The 20623-nt window shown below is 33.3% G+C and overlaps 1 protein-coding gene across 4 annotated transcripts in view; it reads right to left on the bottom strand.

Annotated features, from left to right (window-relative positions):
• LOC106881506 (formin-like protein 3) overlaps positions 1-20623 on the bottom strand; it is a 91844-nt gene that overhangs the window by 5120 nt on the left and 66101 nt on the right. For all 4 annotated transcript variants that reach the window (XM_089358697.1, XM_052970744.2, XM_014931916.3 and 1 more), the window contains exons 11-26: positions 19390-19416; positions 18749-18793; positions 16450-16518; positions 15385-15529; positions 14133-14263; positions 12548-12653; positions 11681-11740; positions 10522-10649; positions 9749-9817; positions 7428-7514; positions 6151-6219; positions 5161-5241; positions 4803-4929; positions 3811-3914; positions 2787-2951; positions 1269-1464 (exon numbers count right to left, since the gene is read on the bottom strand). In XM_089358697.1, the coding sequence (XP_089214823.1) occupies positions 1269-1464; positions 2787-2951; positions 3811-3914; positions 4803-4929; positions 5161-5241; positions 6151-6219; positions 7428-7514; positions 9749-9817; positions 10522-10649; positions 11681-11740; positions 12548-12653; positions 14133-14263; positions 15385-15529; positions 16450-16518; positions 18749-18793; positions 19390-19416 (1609 nt within the window). The remainder of the gene's footprint in view (positions 1-1268; positions 1465-2786; positions 2952-3810; positions 3915-4802; positions 4930-5160; positions 5242-6150; positions 6220-7427; positions 7515-9748; positions 9818-10521; positions 10650-11680; positions 11741-12547; positions 12654-14132; positions 14264-15384; positions 15530-16449; positions 16519-18748; positions 18794-19389; positions 19417-20623) is intronic.

The following is a 20623-nucleotide window of genomic DNA, read 5'->3' as shown; positions in this document are numbered from 1 at the left end:
AAAGGATTGTTATTATTTTTATCACTATTTCTATAATAGGCACAGGGCTAGCAATTTTGGGGAAGGAGTAATTTGATTACTTTGACCCTAGTTTTCAGCTGCTACTTATTTTATCACCCCAAAAGGATGACAAGCAAAGTCAACCTTGTTGGAATTTGAACTTAGAATGTAAATATGAATGAAATGCTGCTAAGCATTTTGTCTTGCATGCTAATGATTCTGCCAGCACACCACCTTAATAATAATAATAATGATAGTAATAATAACAATAATAATCCCAGAATATTTGCTCAACAGAAGTGAACATCATTGCGATACATACTCCAGAAATTGTTTTTTAGCTAAATAGACTATTAGTTTCTAATGTAAACACAAGGACTCAAATTTGGTGGATCAATATAGTATATTATGCTCATACTAATACTTAACCTACTTCACTGATTCTTATTTTATCAACCTGAGAAGGATGAAAAGCAACCATTACCCTTGTGGGATCTGAACTCAGAATATAAATAGTTATAAGTAAATACTGAAATGCCCTATCACTGATGACTATCCATCACCCTAAACCAGAACAAAATAGTAAAAAAAAAACAAATGATGCTGAAGCTTACTAATATTTAGAGGTGATAAACCCTGCTGTATTTGAAATTCTTAGTATTGATCAATACATTATTTTAGTAATATCAATACATTAATGTATGTTTATACAGTACTCAGCCTCTTATCAGATTTCCAGAAATCTAGGAATACTGTGCAATATTGTGCAATATTCAATACCCTCTATTTAGTAAACAGACCATATCTAAAGTTGGCTAATTTGCATACAATGTATTTAAAATAGTTTTATTCTTTACTGTTTTAAGTGAATTGATAATGACTAGACATACTCTGTTTTAGAAGTATATTAATTTGTATCTGTAGCTGTTAAATAAAATCATGTTCTTTACTTTTCTTTGCTTGATACAGCATGGTATATTAAAAGAATGTCAAGTGTATTAATAAATATCAAACCGACCCTGGTTTAGAAGTATATTAGTTTGAATCTGTTAAATACAATTTAGCTATTTACTTTTCAATAGTTTATTTTTTAAATTTTAAGTATATATTGAGACTATCGCCAAAGAAAAAAAAGAAAAAAGAAAGGAAAATCCAGAAATCTGAGACACTTTTGATCCCAAGTTTGCCGGATAAATGGTCCAGTACTTACTGCACACACAGTCATTAAGAATCAATACAAGTTGAAATGACCGAAAGATAGAACTTACTTCCATATCGAGATCCTGCAGAAAAGGCTCCTTGTTTAAACTTGGTGTAAGATCTTCTAGTTTGGGAAGATTTCAGAGCATTTAATCCACCAGATGATGTAGAATCAGAATCTGTCTGCTGGTAAATGGCACTCATTGAGAAAGATTTAGAATCAGCTGTTAATTGGTTACTGCCAAATGACTTCTCCAGAGCTTTCTAATAATATAAAAGAAAATTGGAAATCATTTTAATTGTAAATTCTATCAGAGGCCAAAAATAACGAGAACATTTATTTACATCAATTTATATGAAAATAGAGAAATGATCTAGACAACATGAAAGAAAACAAGCTAAAAAGTTAATAAATTGATTATATGTATTCAAGAGAGATTTCTTTTTGCTATTTTTACATTTCTTCAATATCAATGTGGATAGGTTACTTTTTGACAAATTTATTTTCATATTGTTAAAGCCATTACTTTTTAACAGGATGTACTTTCTACAGTTAACCAGTGAAATGTGAACTGAATTAGTTCTAAATGGCTGAGTATTCCACAGACATGTGTATCTTTAATGTAATCCTCATGCAGAAATGGCATGACATGGTGTTACAAGGCTGTATTTTTAAATTACAGATACAGTTACAATTAAGAGGCTTCCAAACATTTTTCATCAACCTAATTGCACTCACTAAGTAAGGGTCAATACTTGCTACAGAAGTGACACGTGTTCAAGATCTCATGCAGACGGATGGAATCCTAGACTTGATGGGATCCTTAACTGTTCGTCTATACTGGACTTATATATGTATATACTTTGGATAACCTACAATAATAACAAACAATGAGACCACCTACAAATTTGAAATGTGGTATCTCAAATTCTTATGTCTATCTGTTCAAATTCTTTCTTGCTAAACTTCCACTCCCCAGAGAGTTAATGTGCAGACATGGCTGTATGGTAAAAAGGTTGCTCCCAACCACATGGTTCCAGGCTCAGTACCACTGTGTGGCACCTTGGGCAAGTGTCTTCTGCTATAGCCTTGGGTCAAGCAAAACCTTGTGAATGGATTTGGTAGACAGAAATAGAAAGAAGTCAGTCATATATAATAACCCTATGTGTGTGTGTCTTTGTATTTGTTTGTTCCCCACCACCATTTGACAACTGGTGTTGGTGTGTTTATGTCCCCATAACTTTGCAGTTTGGCAAAAGAAACCAATAGAATAAGTATCAGGCTTTAAAATAAAAAATACACCCTAGGGTCTATTTGTTCAACTAAAACCCTTCAAGGCATGGCTGCAGCCAAGTGACTGAAACAAGTAAAAGATATGCTACTACTACTACTACTGAAGCCTAAGTGCTCCCATGTAATGAGTTACCTTTAGTTTGATTGTAAACTATTCAACTAAATTATAATTAATCAATATTGTCAAAACTAAAGTCAGAATTGTTTACACAGAAGTAAGAAAAAAGAATGCATTCTTTGAAGACATGTGACACTAGAATCAAAATATTATCAAGAAGTCTCTGATACATACCTTGAAATGCTGGGCAAAATCACTGAAGTAACTAAAAAACAGACCCGGATCAATTATCTTGTAATTCTCACCAAATTTGGAGCAGATATCTTTGTAACTTTCTTCCATCAATTTAAATGATTCCCATACAGTATGCATCTCTGTTGTTGCCATGTTATAGAATGTGTATGAACAGTTAAGGCGTCATAATTATAACAAGATGAAGGTAGCAAGCTGGCAGGATCATTACCAAGCAGACAAAATGCTTTGCAGCATTTCTTCCCGCTCTTTAAGATTCTGTGCTCAAATCCTGCCAAGATTCGATTAACCTTTCATTCTTCCGGGGGTTAATAAAATAAAATACCAACACCAGTCAAATACTGGGGTCGATGTAATTGATTTACCTTCTTCTAAAATTGCTGGTCTTGTGTCAAAATTATAAAGATGAACATAAGCCTTCTCAAATATTTGAAGCAAAATCAACAGTAGAAAAACTTATGTACATTTGCTAACATTTTCAAGTGCATTATTTAATGGTCTCTTTGAAGTAACAAGTACCTAACCAGCTACATGGTTTTATAACTTAGAGTGGCTACTTATGTATTTTCGTCTTGTGAATTTTAATTTCTTTTAAACCAGGCCACTTAAAACAATAACTAGTTTCAAGATACAAAATTATGTCATTTTGAAGAGTTCAAATTTAAATTGAAACCTTCTATCATAAATTTATGTAAGGATCTTTTGCTAGAAAATGATTATTATTTTGATTGATGTGCATAGATATCTAGTTGGTTTGTCTGAAATAACTTGGAGAATGTTGTCTGTAGGAATATGTTGGGAAGAAGTAAAATATTTTTCATACAACTCTGAATGAAACTGAATTAAATGATATAAAGTGGCTGTAATGAGGAGAACTTGTTTCTTAAACATAGATAATACAACAGAATGGCTACACTGAGGTCTCATTATGCATTTGATGCAAAGAAAACATTGAACTAAAATTTGAAACATACACCACACACACACGTTTTGCCAAAAAGGATATTTCAAGCGTTTCATTGATAGATGTATTTTTCTCCCTCTCAAACTTCATCAGATCGATTCCTTTTCTCAAGGTAAATATATCTACAGCAATGGATTGATATGAAGCTGAAATATATAAAAGAAAAAAATATATAAAAACATTAAATGTTTTTTTTTAGGTGCATTTATTTGCCAAGTGATCTGACCTGAAAATGTGTGTTGGATCTAAAACAATTGCCTCGTGGTAGAATGTGTCTTACTATCATAAATCTAGACCATAGTATTTACTTTTATTTTATAATCATTTTGTAAACATAATATATAGTACTGGACCTCTTATCCAGCTTCCAGAAATCTAGAATTTCCAGTATTTCTTCATTGTTTTACTTTCTCTTTTCTATAACAGTTGGCTCCCACCCAGTTAACACATATTACATCTTCCCTGTTCATTACTCTTGTACTATCATCTGCCTGTCTTGATTTCAACAAATAATAGTAACAATCGAGATAAAGACGAAGTTATATCCCTTCAAAACCGTAACATTTGAACGCATGCCGTAGTAAACAAAATAATATAGATAGATAACGTTTACAACATAAAATAAAGATAGATGCAGCACAAAGGTTATTAATGTGCAATTTTGTATGTGTGTTTGGGACACTGAACTTCATTTAATTTCTTACAACTTTTATAATGTCTGGTATCATTTTACAGTAGCTGTTTCGTCTCATAATATCTGTGTTCAAATTCCGCAGAGGCCCACTTTGCCTTTCACCCTTTCAGGGTCGATAAAATAAGCACGAGTTGAACACCGTGGTTGATGTAATCGACTTACCCCTCAACTAAAAATTACCGGCCTTGTGCCAAAATTTGAAATCACTATCTGTGCTACTTCTATTTTATTAAACTCTTATAAAAATAATCATATACAAAAATTCATCAAAGCTCTCAGGTCTTAATATTTATTCCCTAAAATATTTATCATCTTTTTAATCAGAACATATAAAGCTCACCTGATCTCTTTATGTGCAAGTCAATATCATCATACCAGAATATTAATGTTGGATAATAGCAACAAATGATATCAACAAGATATTCCAGGAGAGTTTGATTGTTGTCCTTGGATTTTATCTGACACAACTGCAAAACAAAGGAATAACTTTATTAAAAATATCAAAGGCACTGCAGATAAAACACACACACACACACACACACTACGTAAACTGTTAGCCAGAAATGAAATAAACTTAACTTTCTTTCAAACAAGCTATATGACACCTATCATAACACAATCTTTGACTGGTACAAATTTCTCTTACACCTGAATTCCCGAGGAAAGAAAAAGGACTGGAAAAACATCTTTCAACTTACTTTTGTTAATGATTCCAGTTTAAAACCATTAATACAACCTCTCTTGGAACTGTTCATGTAGTTACCGAATGCCAAAATAATCTATTTATGGAAAAGAACAATATTATAAACTTTTCAACAAATAATAAGTTATGAGAATATAAGTAAAATGATTATTTTTTTTTTAAATCAAAACAAGCAGAAAGGTATCTACTTTGGTGATAAAATAAGCTCTTTTTTAAGAAACTAATGCATAATGATAATTATAAAAATCAACTGATTGGTTAATTCAAAAGACAGTGGTCCTGTTTGGACAACATTAGGTAAATTGAATACTCAAAAACAAAGATTTAAACTCCTAAAATACTAAGTGCATTATGAATAAATGCATAAACTAACATACCTATTTATGCATACATGAAAGAACAAAAAACCTTACCAAAATTGGACAAATGGTGTATCATTCACACTAAGTTATTACAAAAATTTTGTGTGTGAAACCAGAATTTTTGTAATAACTGTGGTGTTATGAGCCAGGGTGTGTTGTAGGGAAGGACCAGAAATGAGGGAGTACGCATGTCCTGTTGGAAGTGGGGCCTGTGGGTCCCATTGGAAGGGCCACGGTGAGCATGCGGGGTCGGCGAGGCATGAGCAGTCAGTTGGCAGTGGACAGGGCACATGAACGTTGTGAGCGACTCCTTCCACGTAGATAGACAGTACGGTGGCAGACAGAGCACGTGGACATTGTAAGTGACCATTCCAGATAGACTACTGTAATTCTTTCTCTGCTTCTGTCTTTTTGTCCTTCACATGACAAGCTATTTTGGCTGTCGGCAAAGGTGGTCATAAGCCACCTGAAGAGTTTCAGGCTAACTGCCAAACCACCGGAGGCAATGGAAGGAGGAGCTGCACTGGGACTCAAGCTACAGAGAGACAAGACTGGCATGTTGGTGTGTCAGAGAGGGAATGGGATGCCCATAAAAAAAGCAAAAAAAAAAAAAACTTAAATACCTCAAAAATTTTCTTCAGTTTTGCATTATCTGCTAGAGATTTTGAACATTCAGTGATTTTAGTAATTTGCTGAAAAAAAAAACAAAAAAGCATGCAGTTTTCATAATATTGTGCCATGTTTCACTATATTGCATCTGGGTTTCAATATACAAAAGAAACTGGACTTTAGAGTGGATTCAAATCAAACAGAATATTTTTTTCAATTTGTTACTGCAAGGACATTCTAAGTTTACATTAGTTTTTGTTAATTCTAAGCTTACATTACTTTTTGGCTCATTAATCCATATTTAACTCTAGCATCTTAACCATGCATATCAGGCCCAAATATTCTACCTGTTTTATATTCAAGACCAACAAGACCCAGCCTCTCAAACCTACTCTGTAATGTCATTGTAAAAATAATCAGTCACATTATTGAAATCTCGAAGTTACAAGATAATGCATGATTAATTCAAAACAATGTGAATAAATAGGTATTACATTTGACAGAGTAATCTGAATGCTAAAGAGTTAATTCTTTAGTACCTAAGGCTCTTAGAAGTGACTGTTATATGCACTATATCATAAATTTATCATATTCTAAAGATGGTACACATATAATGAAATATTTGAATAGGGTATCATCTTAATACTTGACAGTTTAATGAGATTGAATTTGCTCAGTTTGAATAAGAAAATAAGCTGAAAAATTCATTTAGTACATTACATGATTATTACTTAATATTTCTTGTAATGTTATTGGTCTGTATATGATTAACAGAAAACTTAATGACTACTGAGGAGTCCCCAAGTACAGTGGTTCCCAATCCTTTTTGTACTCCACAGACTCGGTTTATGCAAGACAATTTCTCCACAGATCAGGGATCATGAACATAATTAAACACAATAAAGTGCATAATATATAATTTAATTATTACATATATAATGCATATATATTACATATATAATACATATAAATTGCAAAATCACACTGCAGAATGCAATAGTCACTAAAATAGAAATAAAATTTTAAAGTTTATTCTTTCTATGCGGTCTGGTACCAAATGATCCTTGTCTGATCTACAGCCTAGTAGTTGACAGCCATCTGCCCTAGCAGATAGTTTGTACAAGGGATAAAATAATATTATCATAATTTTTAGTGGAATTAGAAGTTCAAATTTGAAATATAGAAATAACAAAGAAGATGCAAATGAAGTCAGAATGTGTCAAATGTATAGATTATTTTACACATTTTCAACAATTAAGATTTTACATTTAATATTAAGGCAGTTACTTACTGGTTTCAGGTTGTTGACAATATCTGGGTACTGTCCCATGAAAGTCATCACTTTCAATTTGTTCTCTACTCTATCAATGTGAGACAACTGCAAGAAAACAATTAGTTAAGATATTTAAAACAAAATCAATTATAATTAGGGTAACTGTTGAATTTATAGGAAATTTTATAAAAAATTTACATTTTACACGAAACATAGGCACAGGCATGGCTGTGTGGTAAGAAATTTGCTTCCCAACCATATGATTATGGGTTCATGGCACCTTGGGCAAATGTCTTCTACTATAGTGTCAGGCTGGAGTTCGTCAACAGAAACTGAAAGAAGCCCATCTTGTGTGGGGGTGGGGTGGGGTGGGGTGGGGGGTGTCTCTATGTTAGTGGTTATTGCTCATTGCTATTTGGCAACTGGTGTTGGTTTCATTACATACCTGTAACTTAGAGGTTTGGCAAAAGAGACTGATAGATTAAGTGCCAGACTTTAAAAACTTAAAGAAGCCCATCGTACATATGTGTGTGTGTGTATGTGTCCCCACTACCACCACCACTTGACAACAGGTGTAGGGATGTTTACATTCCCATAACTTAGTAATTCAGCAAGAGAGACAGATAGAATAAGTTCCAGACTTAAAAGAATAAGTACTGGGTGCAATTTGTTTGACTACAGCCTTTATGGTGGTGCTTCAGCATGGCCACAGTTCAATGACTGAAACAAGTTAAAGGCTTATCTTTACATTATTTGATGTAAAATTTTGTTTCAATATGCAAAATATTTCCAATACAAGGATATTAGGTAAATTAAACATGTAAATATACATATTCCGTGTGTGTTTGCAAAATATAAATACATTTTGTAATATTTACAGTATTACTGTGATAAGCATTTTGAGTAAAAAATGTCATTTAAGGTTATTATGAGTTTAGAAACTTTACTTTAGCAAAGTATAGATAAACCATGTTTTACAAATTATTTAGCTCAAGGAAAAGAGTAGTGTTTGTATTCTTTACAGGCCTCTACAGACTGGTGACAATGGTACTTTGAGGTTAGCACCATGTTTAACTTGACCTGAATACCAATCCTTCTAGAATTGGTAGGAAGATAGTTCTAGAGGTTAGCAGTTACAGCACTGGGCAAATTGTCTAGTAAGGGGTGTGCAGTATTAGACTCATTTTGTTTTTAAAAGAAGGTAAGAGATGACTGTACTGACTGGGTTTTGATAGTACATAGTTTCTTCATTTGAGGAAGTAGGAACCATTATAGTAATAGTACAAGAGATGGTCAGTCAGTCATCAAGTGGTTTGCTAATTTATTGGATAATCTTTTTTTTTTCTTGATGTCATCTAAATTGTTTGAGTGTAATGTAACAGATAACCCATCTTGAATGTATGATATGTAAATAGTACTCTTTGTCAAATATCAGGAACTGTTCAAAGCTGAAGCATTTTCTTGCCATGAATATGAAACTTAGCTTTTGAAGTATAGTTTTGACTGATATCATTGACGTGCAGTTATAATGAAAAAAAATTGCTAAAGATTGTAAGGTCTTACGTAAAGTATGAGGGTTTTAGTTTAATCTTTATCATGAGTAATGAAGGTGTTATGCTGCAGACAATATTTCTTTGATATATGGAATTATTGAGTCTTGGTGTTATTGGTAAGATCAGAGACATTGCCCTTCTTAAAAATAAAAAAAAACACAGTCTTATGTTTCAATACATTTAGAGTAGATGCCCATAACCAGCTCACCACTTTCTGCAAGTTCTTCGATCATAAGATTGGAGATAGCTCTGAGATATACTTCTACAGAAATTTAATAGGAATACCATCAGGCCTGAGTACTATGTTGGGCTGAAGTGATCCAAGGAACTTTCACACTTGTTAATTAAAAGCAAGAGTGAAGATAAAAAAGAGAACTTTGAGAATGGCTTGTTGCATATGAGCAACAAATATGGTAGCTTTAAGAGCAGGTTTGTTGTTTTCAGAGTTATGTTGGTTGAAGAATGGCCGGAAGAAGGATTCTACATGGTTAATATTGATCCTGTGGCTGAGGAATCAAGAAGCCTGACTACAATATGGGAAGTAAGAGACAGTTTTAAGTGAAACAAGAGAGCCTGTTATACACAATGGCATCCTTTGCCTTCCTAATGATAATTTTACAAGCATTAAAATGGTCCTTAGATGGTGATAATCATTTTGTTACATACAGAAAGTCATATTTCTTTGACACAATATTACTGAGATCAGTTTTTAATTAATTATTCATCAACAAACAAGTTACTTATCATGTACATTTTTTTTATTATATTGATAAAATTGAAACCTACCTGATACATAAGCTGTTCTGACATGTCCAAAGTGAAATAGTCTTTGGAATATCTGGAAAGAATCTTTGCCTGAAAAGGAAGAAGTAAAATAATAACTGATAAGTACAATAAGCACGAAGACCATATAAAATGTATAACAATGATAAAAGCCCTCACTTGGTCGTCAAAAATATTGTCACAGTTCCTCCATAAACACGAGCAATGATTTATTTCATGTATTTAGTAGTGTATTGCAAAAATAACAATGTATTTCTCCTTATAATCAGTTTACATAACAATAACAGCCACTATTTTTTGTACATTTTACTGTCTTAGTTTCAGTAAAATACAAAGTGACATTGTTTTAATACCTTTCAACTGTACTATTCTCAAACAAATATATATATAGATAGAACTGATCATATTTCTTTTGTAGTGATGCAAGTTGAAACTTCTGACCATATTGCAATGAAAGAATAAAGCAAAAGCTCCTACTGTGCTTGTAATATTGTGTTCTACCTCACACATACATGGTGTGTATGTGTGAGTGTATGCTGTTTTTGCTATAGTTGTAACAATCAAATCTTTTATATATTTCGAACTACGGTACTCAATGTATCCATTCTTTCTTAATAATAGAGTGTGATGTGATGGAAATCTGACTGCTATTTCTAGCTGGTTGACCGACCAGCATGGAGGTTCATTTGTCAGCTCAATAGGTGTGTTCAGTAGAAATTACTATATAACTGAAGCTAAGAATGCATAAATATGGAAAAAAATACAATAAAGCTTACTTCATCTTTGGTAGGCACATATTTTAATAGAAGTTCCGCATAGTCTCCATGGAGACTTTTGGTGTCATATTTGTCAATATATTCACGTATTTGATGGGCAGAATGACCAATCTTTCTTTGAGTTATAACTGTAAAAGAGGAGTTGAAGAAAGGCAAAGGTTAAACATACACAAAAGGAAAATGTCACATCAAGAATCTTGCAAATCATGAGCCTCAACCAGGATAGCAACATGTTGAAAAACACTATATTTCGTTGTTTAAGAATCTGCATGTGGCCTGCATAAACTCATACAATGCACGAAGAATAGAGAGGTTGTGTACTCCCCACAGACAAGTCCAGCAGAACATCGATAGACAACCTGCCAAACTACATCCAGGCAATGCAATCGTACATCTCCAGCATAAGAGAAACAACATCACAAGTGCATGAGGAGAGAGAAAAGATCCTCAATGCTCACATGATGATGTGGTCAAACATTCGAGGACTAAAGAAACACATGGCCAACAATTTCCAAGCTGTAGCTAATGACATTCCACTGATGTATGGACTTCACAATCTGTTTCAACACACAATTTCACATCAAAAATCTTATTTAAAGAACATTTCAAAACAGCCTGCCAAACTACATCCACACAATACAATCTGACATCACCAACATGAAAGAAACATTAGTATTTTTTTAATTGCTTACTATTGAATTCATCATCATCATCATCATTTTAATGTCCACTTTTCCATGCTTGTATAGGTTGGACAGAATTTGTCGAGGTAGATTTTTAACAGCCGGATACCTTTCCTGTCACAAACCCTCATCTGTTTCCAAGTAAGGTAGTATTTGATTTGGCATGTTTACACAGAAGATTGGAAATGAAAGAAATGCTTGCATGATGGTGACATTCATTTACAACTACCATACGAAGTCAAAGCAAGGAGACAGTAACACACACACACGACAGACTTCCATGCAGGGCTATAGTTGAGGATATTGACCCAAGATGCCACACAGTAGGACTAAATTCTTTATCTTTTAAAAAAATAGATAGCATGATGTTATTTGAGGGTATTTAGCTGCTATCAAACAAAATATGCATCTAATAAGTTGTGTCTTCAAAAGACTGAAATTGTAAAACTAATGTAAAATATACAAAAATAACATACCTAAATTTCTCGCACGATGATTATCCAACACCTTCAGTCTGTTTTTCAATTTGCGAACAGCTATTAAAACAAATAAAAACAGTTTTCATGAAGTAATAAAATTAGTACAGTATGTCCTCAGTCTATTTGACTGAAACTACCAAAAGAAAAAGTAAATAAGAATATTGTTTGAAATTCAAACTAATTAGTTGATTTTAAAAATTAAGTCCTAATGAAGAAAAGGGTAAAATAGTATAATACAAAGAAGCTATTAAAATATACATCTGAATATGTTTGATATTCTTCTGAAATAGTTATGTGAGTTATTTCCCTTGGCACAATTACAATTTTATATGCGCAACTAAATTGTAATTATTTCCCCTTCTTAACATAACTTACGATCCTGTGCAATGTTATGGTAGTCACGTTTATATATATATCAGTCACAAATAAAGTATTCTTCATTTCCTATTAATAATACCATTCGTATCTAGGATGATTAATAGGTATATTAAATCGACCCCAATACTTGACTGGGATCGATTTATTTAAAGAACTACATAAGAACGAAAGGCAAAGTTGACAAACCAAGGTTTAACTTTCCTTCCATTTGAAAGCCGAAAATTTATCATTAACAGTTATACAAACTTTCTTAAGGCATATAATAGAAATAATAATAATAAGCAGAAAACATACACATGTTTCAACAAAATGCTGAAATAATTACATAATAGTTGTAGAACAAATGAAATCATACACTTTACCTCATCAGTGTACCCATAATAATACCTATACACACACACACACACACACACACACACACACACACACACGAAGTAACTTATACTGAAATTGAAAAAGTTAACTAGAATAATTTGTAATACTCACATTTAAAAGATCGGTTGAAGGCATTGTTATTATTATTAGAAATCTGGAATTTGCTTTCAAAATCAGAGAAATCAATTTCTTTGTATATGACATCGTCACTGAGTTCCTGAAACAATACATAAAATATTACTCAGCTTCCACAGAAAACCTGTCTTCTCTTTCTTCTGTCCTACCATCCATTATCCATTTCCTGAGCTAAATATATTTGATAACTTTATTGATAGGTGTTATTTTTCTCAGATTGGGCACATTTTTGCATAAACTAGCTAAATAGCTAAAGATAAATCTTTTTGCATCCAAAATAAACCATATGGCAAAGTATATAAATGGAGAAGATAGAGACACTTGACCCAACTTCAGAGTCCAAAGACTTACGAAGGAAGTATATTTCTATACAGGTGCCAGGTTATTACTCTTTTACTTGTTTCAGCCATTTGACTGCGGCCATGCTGGAGCACTGCCTTTAGTCGAGAAAATCAACCCCGGGACTTATTCTTTGTAAGCCTAGTACTTATTCTATCGGTCTCTTTTGCCAAACTGCTATGTGATGGGGACATAAACACACCAGCATCGGTTGTCAAGCAATGCTAGGGGGACAAACACAGGCACACAAACACATACACACACACACACACACACACACATATATATATATATATATATATATATATATATATATATATATATATACGACGGGCTTCTTTCAGTTTCCGTCTACCAAATCCACTCACAAGGCTTTGGTCAGCCCGAGGCTATAGTAGAAGACACTTGCCAAAGGCGCCATGCAGTGAGATTGAACCCGGAACCATATAGTTGGGAAAGAAGTTTCTTACCACACAGTCACACTTGTGTCTACACATACACACATGCACAACAGGCTTCTTTCAGTTTCCATCTTCTAAATCTACTCACAAGGCATTGGTCAGCCTGAGGCTAAAATAGAAGACACTTGCCCTAGTTGCTACATAGTGGAACTGAAACCTGAACCATGTGATTAGGAAGCAAACTTCTCACCATGCTGCCACACCTGCAAGTTACCTTTTATAATTTAAAACACTAAAATATAATCTAAGTAAAGATTGTTTGCCAACATAACATGGCAGTCCTGGTTTAGGATGAATGTTGCTGTAATTTAGCTCTGGGAGACATCGTCTCCAGCTAGCTATATGACACGACCTGTGTCCTTATATTTTCGAACAAGGGAATCTAGCACCCCAACTCAGCTCAAAACAATATCTATGTATAGAAGTGTGTGGAACAGGGTCTGGATTTATATAAATCATGTCATATAGCCGGCTGGAGATGATGTCTCCTGGGGTTAAATTACAGCAACATTCATCCTAAACCAGGACTGCTATGTTATGTTGGCAAACAATCTTTACTCCAAAGTACTGAATATCTCTCATTGTGAGATTTACAAATAGTAATTTTTTAATAATTTAAGTAGCTAAAAGCCATTTTTCATTTCCATATAACAACAATGTTATAATTTTCAGATCATTCAATCTGTTCTGTGTATCAACTAACTAATATAATAATTGAACATGAGAAGATGAAAGAGGTTTATGTTCTTCAAAGGACTTACTTCAAAAATTGTTTTTCGAACATTGTTCAATGGGAGCCAGTTCAAGACTGGTAAATTAACTTTCGGTTCAAATTTTCTTTTGGATGAGTAATTAGAGTTATTCTCCCTGATTGGTGGTACTGGTGGAGGAGCTGAAATGGAATGTATCAGATTAAATAGTAAATGGAAGCGTAAAAGAATGACAGATTTTTGTATGAAGGGAAGAAAAGAAATTAAAATATTGCAAACAGATTCAGAATCTTACATGTGTCGGGTTAAAGTGAGCCTTAATATGTATATGTAGTGGAGATAGGGTTGCTCAGCAAAATGTATCTCCTGCTCACAATGCCATTTTGAGGCATAGACACACTGAACAACTGCAAGTGTGGCTCCATGAGTCTAGGAGACGAATTCAAATCTATGTATACAGTGGTTTGTTGTCAATAAATACTATAGGGCCCAGTGCACTGATTTGCCCAGCAGCCTATAATGCAGCTATGATGGTACTGCCTTCTCCTGCTGGCCAGCAATATCAATTGCAATGAGACTGACTGCAGGATTAGAGTGTTAGAGGGCTTACCTTATTTAACAAAACAATGCTTGTGTGTGTGTGTGTGTGTGTGTGTGTGTGTGTGTGTGTGTGTTTAATATTATCTGGGTAATAATCTCATAATATGCATTTCAAAGCCTGTTCATTCCATCTTGTTATTTTGTAAATAATATTTATATATACACACATGCATATAAATATATATATATATATATATATATATATATACTTTATTTAAAAGCAGCAAAAATATAACAAAAGACTGTTACTCGGAGTCTCACGTTCCCGTTCATCGGACAGTTTTCTAACAAAACTGTCCGATGAACGGGAACGTGAAACTCCGAGTAACAGTCTTTTGTTGTATTTCTGCTGCTTTTAAATAAAGCATATTACTCTACCTCTGGTATTTGAATACTCTTTTTTCCACCTTGTTGCACATTTTATGTGCTTATTCCGGTATATATATATATATATATATATATATATATATATATCATCATCATCATCAACGTTTAACGTCTGCCTTCCATGCTAGCATGGGTTGGACGATTTGACTGAGGACTGGTGAAACCGGATGGCAACACCAGGCTCCAATCTAATTTGGCAGAGTTTCTACAGCTGGATGCCCTTCCTAACGTCAACCACTCAGAGAGAGAGTGGGAGAGAAAAAGACCTAGGAGAGCAGCTGATAACCATATATTTGAAAAAAAAACATATAATTACCAGGAATAACATTTGTTACTGCTGAAGTAACTGAAGCAGAGCTATCTCGACGCACTGGTGTAAACTCTGGGGATTCCACAGAACGCAATACATCTGCAATTATATTTTTGCCTGCAAGTTGTCCAGTTTTTTCTTCGTATAATTGCTAAGATTTCAATGAAAATTTATAAGATAAATTAAGAACAGGTAAAAAAATAAGAAAACTTATCACAAGACAGATATCAAAGAACTAAGTATGTATTTCACACCTGTGATCTCTCTTCTAAAATCTACACTACCAGAGAAAGATAAATAGACTTAATCTGTGTTGCTCTTTAGCATTGTGTTAATGGAACTTGGAATGCAATAAAACACCTTCTTGAATTAATGGTTCATATCTTTATTCTTTAATTTGAAAGTTCCTTCTTTTACTTGTTTCAGTCATTGGACTGTCTCCATGCTAGGGCATCACAAAAAAATAAGCTCTAATTTATATATTTACTAAATCAATCTAAAATGAATTTGATAGCATATATTTATTGAAACAAATTCTATGCATATTTTCCTTTTATTTCAACCACCAGGAGATGACATTTTGTACAAGAAGTCTTATTTCATTGATCTGAGTTTACCGTTAAACATTTAAACTGACTGTATCAGTCCCAAAAAATCTACCTGTTTTATGTTCAAAGTGACCAAATCCAGCCACTCACACCTATCTTACAATGTCATTCTAAAACTAAACAAAATCACATTATTGAAATTTTGAAGCTAGAAGATAATGCTTAATTAATTCAAAACAAAGTGAATCAATAAATATTACATTTCACTGAGTAATCTGAATGCACATATATCTGTATGCACAACAGGCTTCAGAGAATAAATGTTTTAAACAAAGCATTACTGGAAAAGCTCCCCAAAAGTGATAACCCACCAGTTATTCACTTTTGGAATGTTAAGGCAGAGTACAAGAGATTATTCCAGTTTTCAAGGTACTGAAACATATATTCTTTAAAGAAGGATATAATTCTTTCCTTTCTAACAACGGCAGTTATTGAATATACCAAATATACATTTTGTACTCACCATTAATGTTTCCATTTTTTCTTGTAATTCAAAGACTCTTTCTTGATAATCTTTTGATTTTTTACTGGCCTAAAAAAAGCAGAGAGAGGGTCAAAAAATTATATATACATATACATACACACATCATAGATATATATATACATGAACATAGGTGAAAAATTGTTGTTTATATATTTAATATTTTCTCTGTGAAATATTACAAATTTGCATTGAGTTTGCACTATTATTTCTCTCTCTCTCTCTCTCTCTCTATATATATATATATATATATATATATATATATATCATCATCATCATCATCATTTAACGTCCGCTTTCCATGCTAGCATGGGTTGATATATATATATATACATATATATGGTGGTTGTCTATTCCTTATGCAGAGTTTGTTTGACCACCTCCTGTACCTACACCTTAGAACCACCATGGTATCTGATGTGGCTTTTTAAACCAGACAATGTTCTGAAAAGACAGCCACACAGATTGCACATCCGATTTGGACCACCAAGAGCTGCAGATAAGTTCTGATCTTAGAGGATTTTAAAATGTCTTTTGACGCCTCCGTTAGATTTGCAAACCTTCTGGCATACACTACATTCAAAGGTGTGCACAGACATATAAGCAAAATAGTTGGTGGAGGTTTGTTTTCCATGGGTTCGCAGATGAGATTCGAACCCAGCAAAAGAAAGGCATGGTCTGTCACAGACTGTGCACACAAAAAGGTCATTGTCATTCCCCTTCTCGGTTGTAACATTCTTCTTTAGATCGCTTTTGTGTCTTACATGCATTATCCTGGCCTCTTCAAATGCTTTCACTCCAATCCACACCTCCACACTTATAGCTATCAAAGAATCTATAAATCAGGAAAACATGCACTCATATTTGTCAGTAGAGTGGGCATATTAATCAAAGTGTACAGCATTTCCTCGCCTTCGGTAAAAATGTGTTTATTATGGTAGTTTGACCTTAGTAGTCCCTCATAGCATGAGGCATTCTTGCGTAGTAATGCCCTTATATAAATATATAAATATATATATATATATATATATATATATATATTTATATATATATATATATGTACGACGGGCTTTTTTCAGTTTCTGCCTACTAAATCCACTCACAAGGTTTGGGTCACCCGAAGCTATAGTAGAAGACACTTGCCCAAGGTGCTACAGAGTGGGACTGACCCCTGAACCATGTGGTTGAGAAGCAAGCTTTTTACCACACAGCCACGCCTGCACCTAAATCAAAGTATATATATATATATATATATATATATATATATATATATATATATGTATGTATATATATATATATATATATATATATATATATATATATATATATATATATATATATATATATATATATATATATATATATATATATATATATATATATATATTACAATTAAAAGGGTAAAGGTTTATTAATTTATTAATAAATCAACAATTAATAATTTTTACCAAGCCCTTCGGTATGTAAACACCATTATCGGTGGAGAACTTATTTAAAAGTTCTTATAGTGGACTGGCTGGCCGAGGTAGGTTCGGTTATGCTTTCAGGTTGTGCCGATGCATGATGTTCACTCGTTCATGCATGCACGGTTTGCTAGCATAGTTGAATTTACTACTGGAATATCATACCGATGAAGGAAATTGAGTATTATCGCTCATAATCCAGAAACGCGTCTATGATTAACTTCGAATGGTTAGTTTTCATTGTCTTTTCTTCTGGTGTTTGCCTTTGTGAGTTACAAGTAATGCTATCTGTTGGAGTCTCAGCTTTTTTAGCTGCTATTTCTGAACTTCCGTATGTGGTGAAGCAAATGTTTGCTGATCCCTTAATTATGTGTATATATATATATATATATATATATATATATATATACATACATAGAGAGAGAGACAGACAGACAGATAGACTGGTAGATAGATAGATCTATAAATACACATAAAGTGAGTGTATGTATATATACATATATATATAGACAGAGGGAAAGTGAAAGAGCATGTGAATATGCATCTGTGTGTGTGTGTGTGTGTGTGTGTAGTCATGTAGCTTCTCTACAGCAAGAAATCTGCTATGCTCTTGCCCCTTCTCTCATACTTTAACCCCTCATATATATGTATGCACAAAAGGCTTCAGAGAATAAATGTTTTAAACAAAGTATTACTGGAAAAGCTCTCCGAATGTCACCAGGTATTCACTTTTGGAATTCTTTTTACATGAAATCATTGAGCAGCAAGTCACACTTTATTGAATAAAACATTTTTTTATATAAAATATGAATGCTTACCTCAGTAAGATGACTTTTTGAAGATTCAAAATCATTTTGAATATTCTGAAAGTACCAAGATATAAATATAAATTAAAATGTCATTATGCGCAGCAATGGCTCAAAGAATGTATAATACAAAATCAAATGACTAAAGGATATTATTTTTAGAAGGATTTTCAAAGCATTACCAGTTACAACTTTTCTAGAGTGTCTTGCAAGGCGAATACAAAAACAAATTTTAAGTACTTCAGAATAAATTCAAATATGAAATAGAAGTAGCGCTCATGTAACAAACATTATCAACCACATATACTGAACATACATGGCTCGTGTATTTGCTGGTAGGCTGCAATTTAGTATGGTAGAGAATACTCTCTCAAAGCGCCAGGTGTTAATACACCTGAAAGTAATGGACAGGCGAGGTAACTCCCCTCTAATCCCATCTAGCAGTGATGGACATTGATGTTTTGCCATTTTTGTGGCTTATCAACATCTTTTACCCAAACAGGATCAGAGATGAATCATTTCGCCAGTCCACGATTTATATGAATATAGCGGGCAAAGTATGTGTGAGAATACCTGAACAATGCATATATAAAAACAAATTCAAATACGAAATAGAAGCAGTGCTAGTATAATAAACATTATTGAGTACTTACTTTCATTTTTGCTTGAAGAATATCCACCTGTAAGAAAAAAAAAAAAATAATAAAATACACATAAAGATATTGAGGAAATTTATGCTTTTAATTTCTACAAAGATATAATTAAGAAGTAAATAGATATTTTGATATTTCACTTAGGCATTGTAAGGCTAATAACTTGGTGTAGAACTCAATATACACATGCTTCAGAACGAGTACAGAGCAGTGATAAGAAAATGAGATGACAAAGGAATAAATGATTATCTTATGAACTTCATTAGCTTACAGCCGTTTCTGCTGTAAGATGCAGTAGGCTCGTAGTTGAGTGCCTGAGTAACACCTTATAGCTTCATCAGAGCCTTAAGTATGAAGTACAATTTATATAAATAGTTTTTCTCTGTATATCCTCTTAGTATATCCTCTTAACTACCCATGTGCATTGACAAGTGATCAAAACAGAAACATGATATATATACGAATTCAATTAGCTGTTTAATTTTTTTTTTCTGATATTACTTCAAAAAAAAATTAATCTCATAACTATTTCAAAATCTCAAATTTGCTTGGTCATAAACATATTAGTATAATTTAGTCAATGATTGTTGCAACTATAGATATCTTTCCTTTAGACTATAGATGTTGATACCCTAACATAGGTACAGGTGTGATTGTGTGCTTAAGAAGCTTGTTTTACAATCATGCAGTTTCAAGGTTCAGTCTCACTGTGTAGCACCTAGGGCAAGTATCTTCTATTATAGCCCTGGGCTGACCAATGCCTTATGAATAAATTTGGCAGAAGGAAACTGTATGGAGCTCTACCATATATTGTGGACATGCATGTGTGCTTGTGTATGTGTGTGTGTGTGCGTGCGTTCGTGCGTGCATGTGTGTGTGTGTGTGTGTGTGTGTGTGTGTGTATGTGTCTTTGTTTGTCCCCTCAACTGGTGTTGGTTTGTTTATGTCCCCATAATTAATAGTTCTGCAAAAGAGACCAGTAGGATAAGTACTAGATGTAAAAAATATAAGCACTGGAGTTAATTTGTTCAACCCCCAAAAATCTTGAAGGTGGTGCCACAGCATGGTCACAGTCCAATGACTGAAACAAGTAAAAGATAAAAGATGACTGCATTCATTTATTGTTCCTTTAAAGGGCCCAATAAAAAATGTGTGAAGAGGGGGAAGTAAACGGTAAAGAGTAATGACCATGGGATTGCGCCTAGCAAGTTCCCCACCGAGGCACAAGTCTGGG

This window comes from Octopus bimaculoides, chromosome 1 (genome assembly GCF_046866305.1).
Source record: "Octopus bimaculoides isolate indiv1 chromosome 1, ASM4686630v1, whole genome shotgun sequence".
Lineage (NCBI taxonomy): Eukaryota > Metazoa > Mollusca > Cephalopoda > Octopoda > Octopodidae > Octopus > Octopus bimaculoides.
Note: the sequence above shows the minus strand (reverse complement) of the source record. Positions and strands in the feature narration are given on the sequence as shown.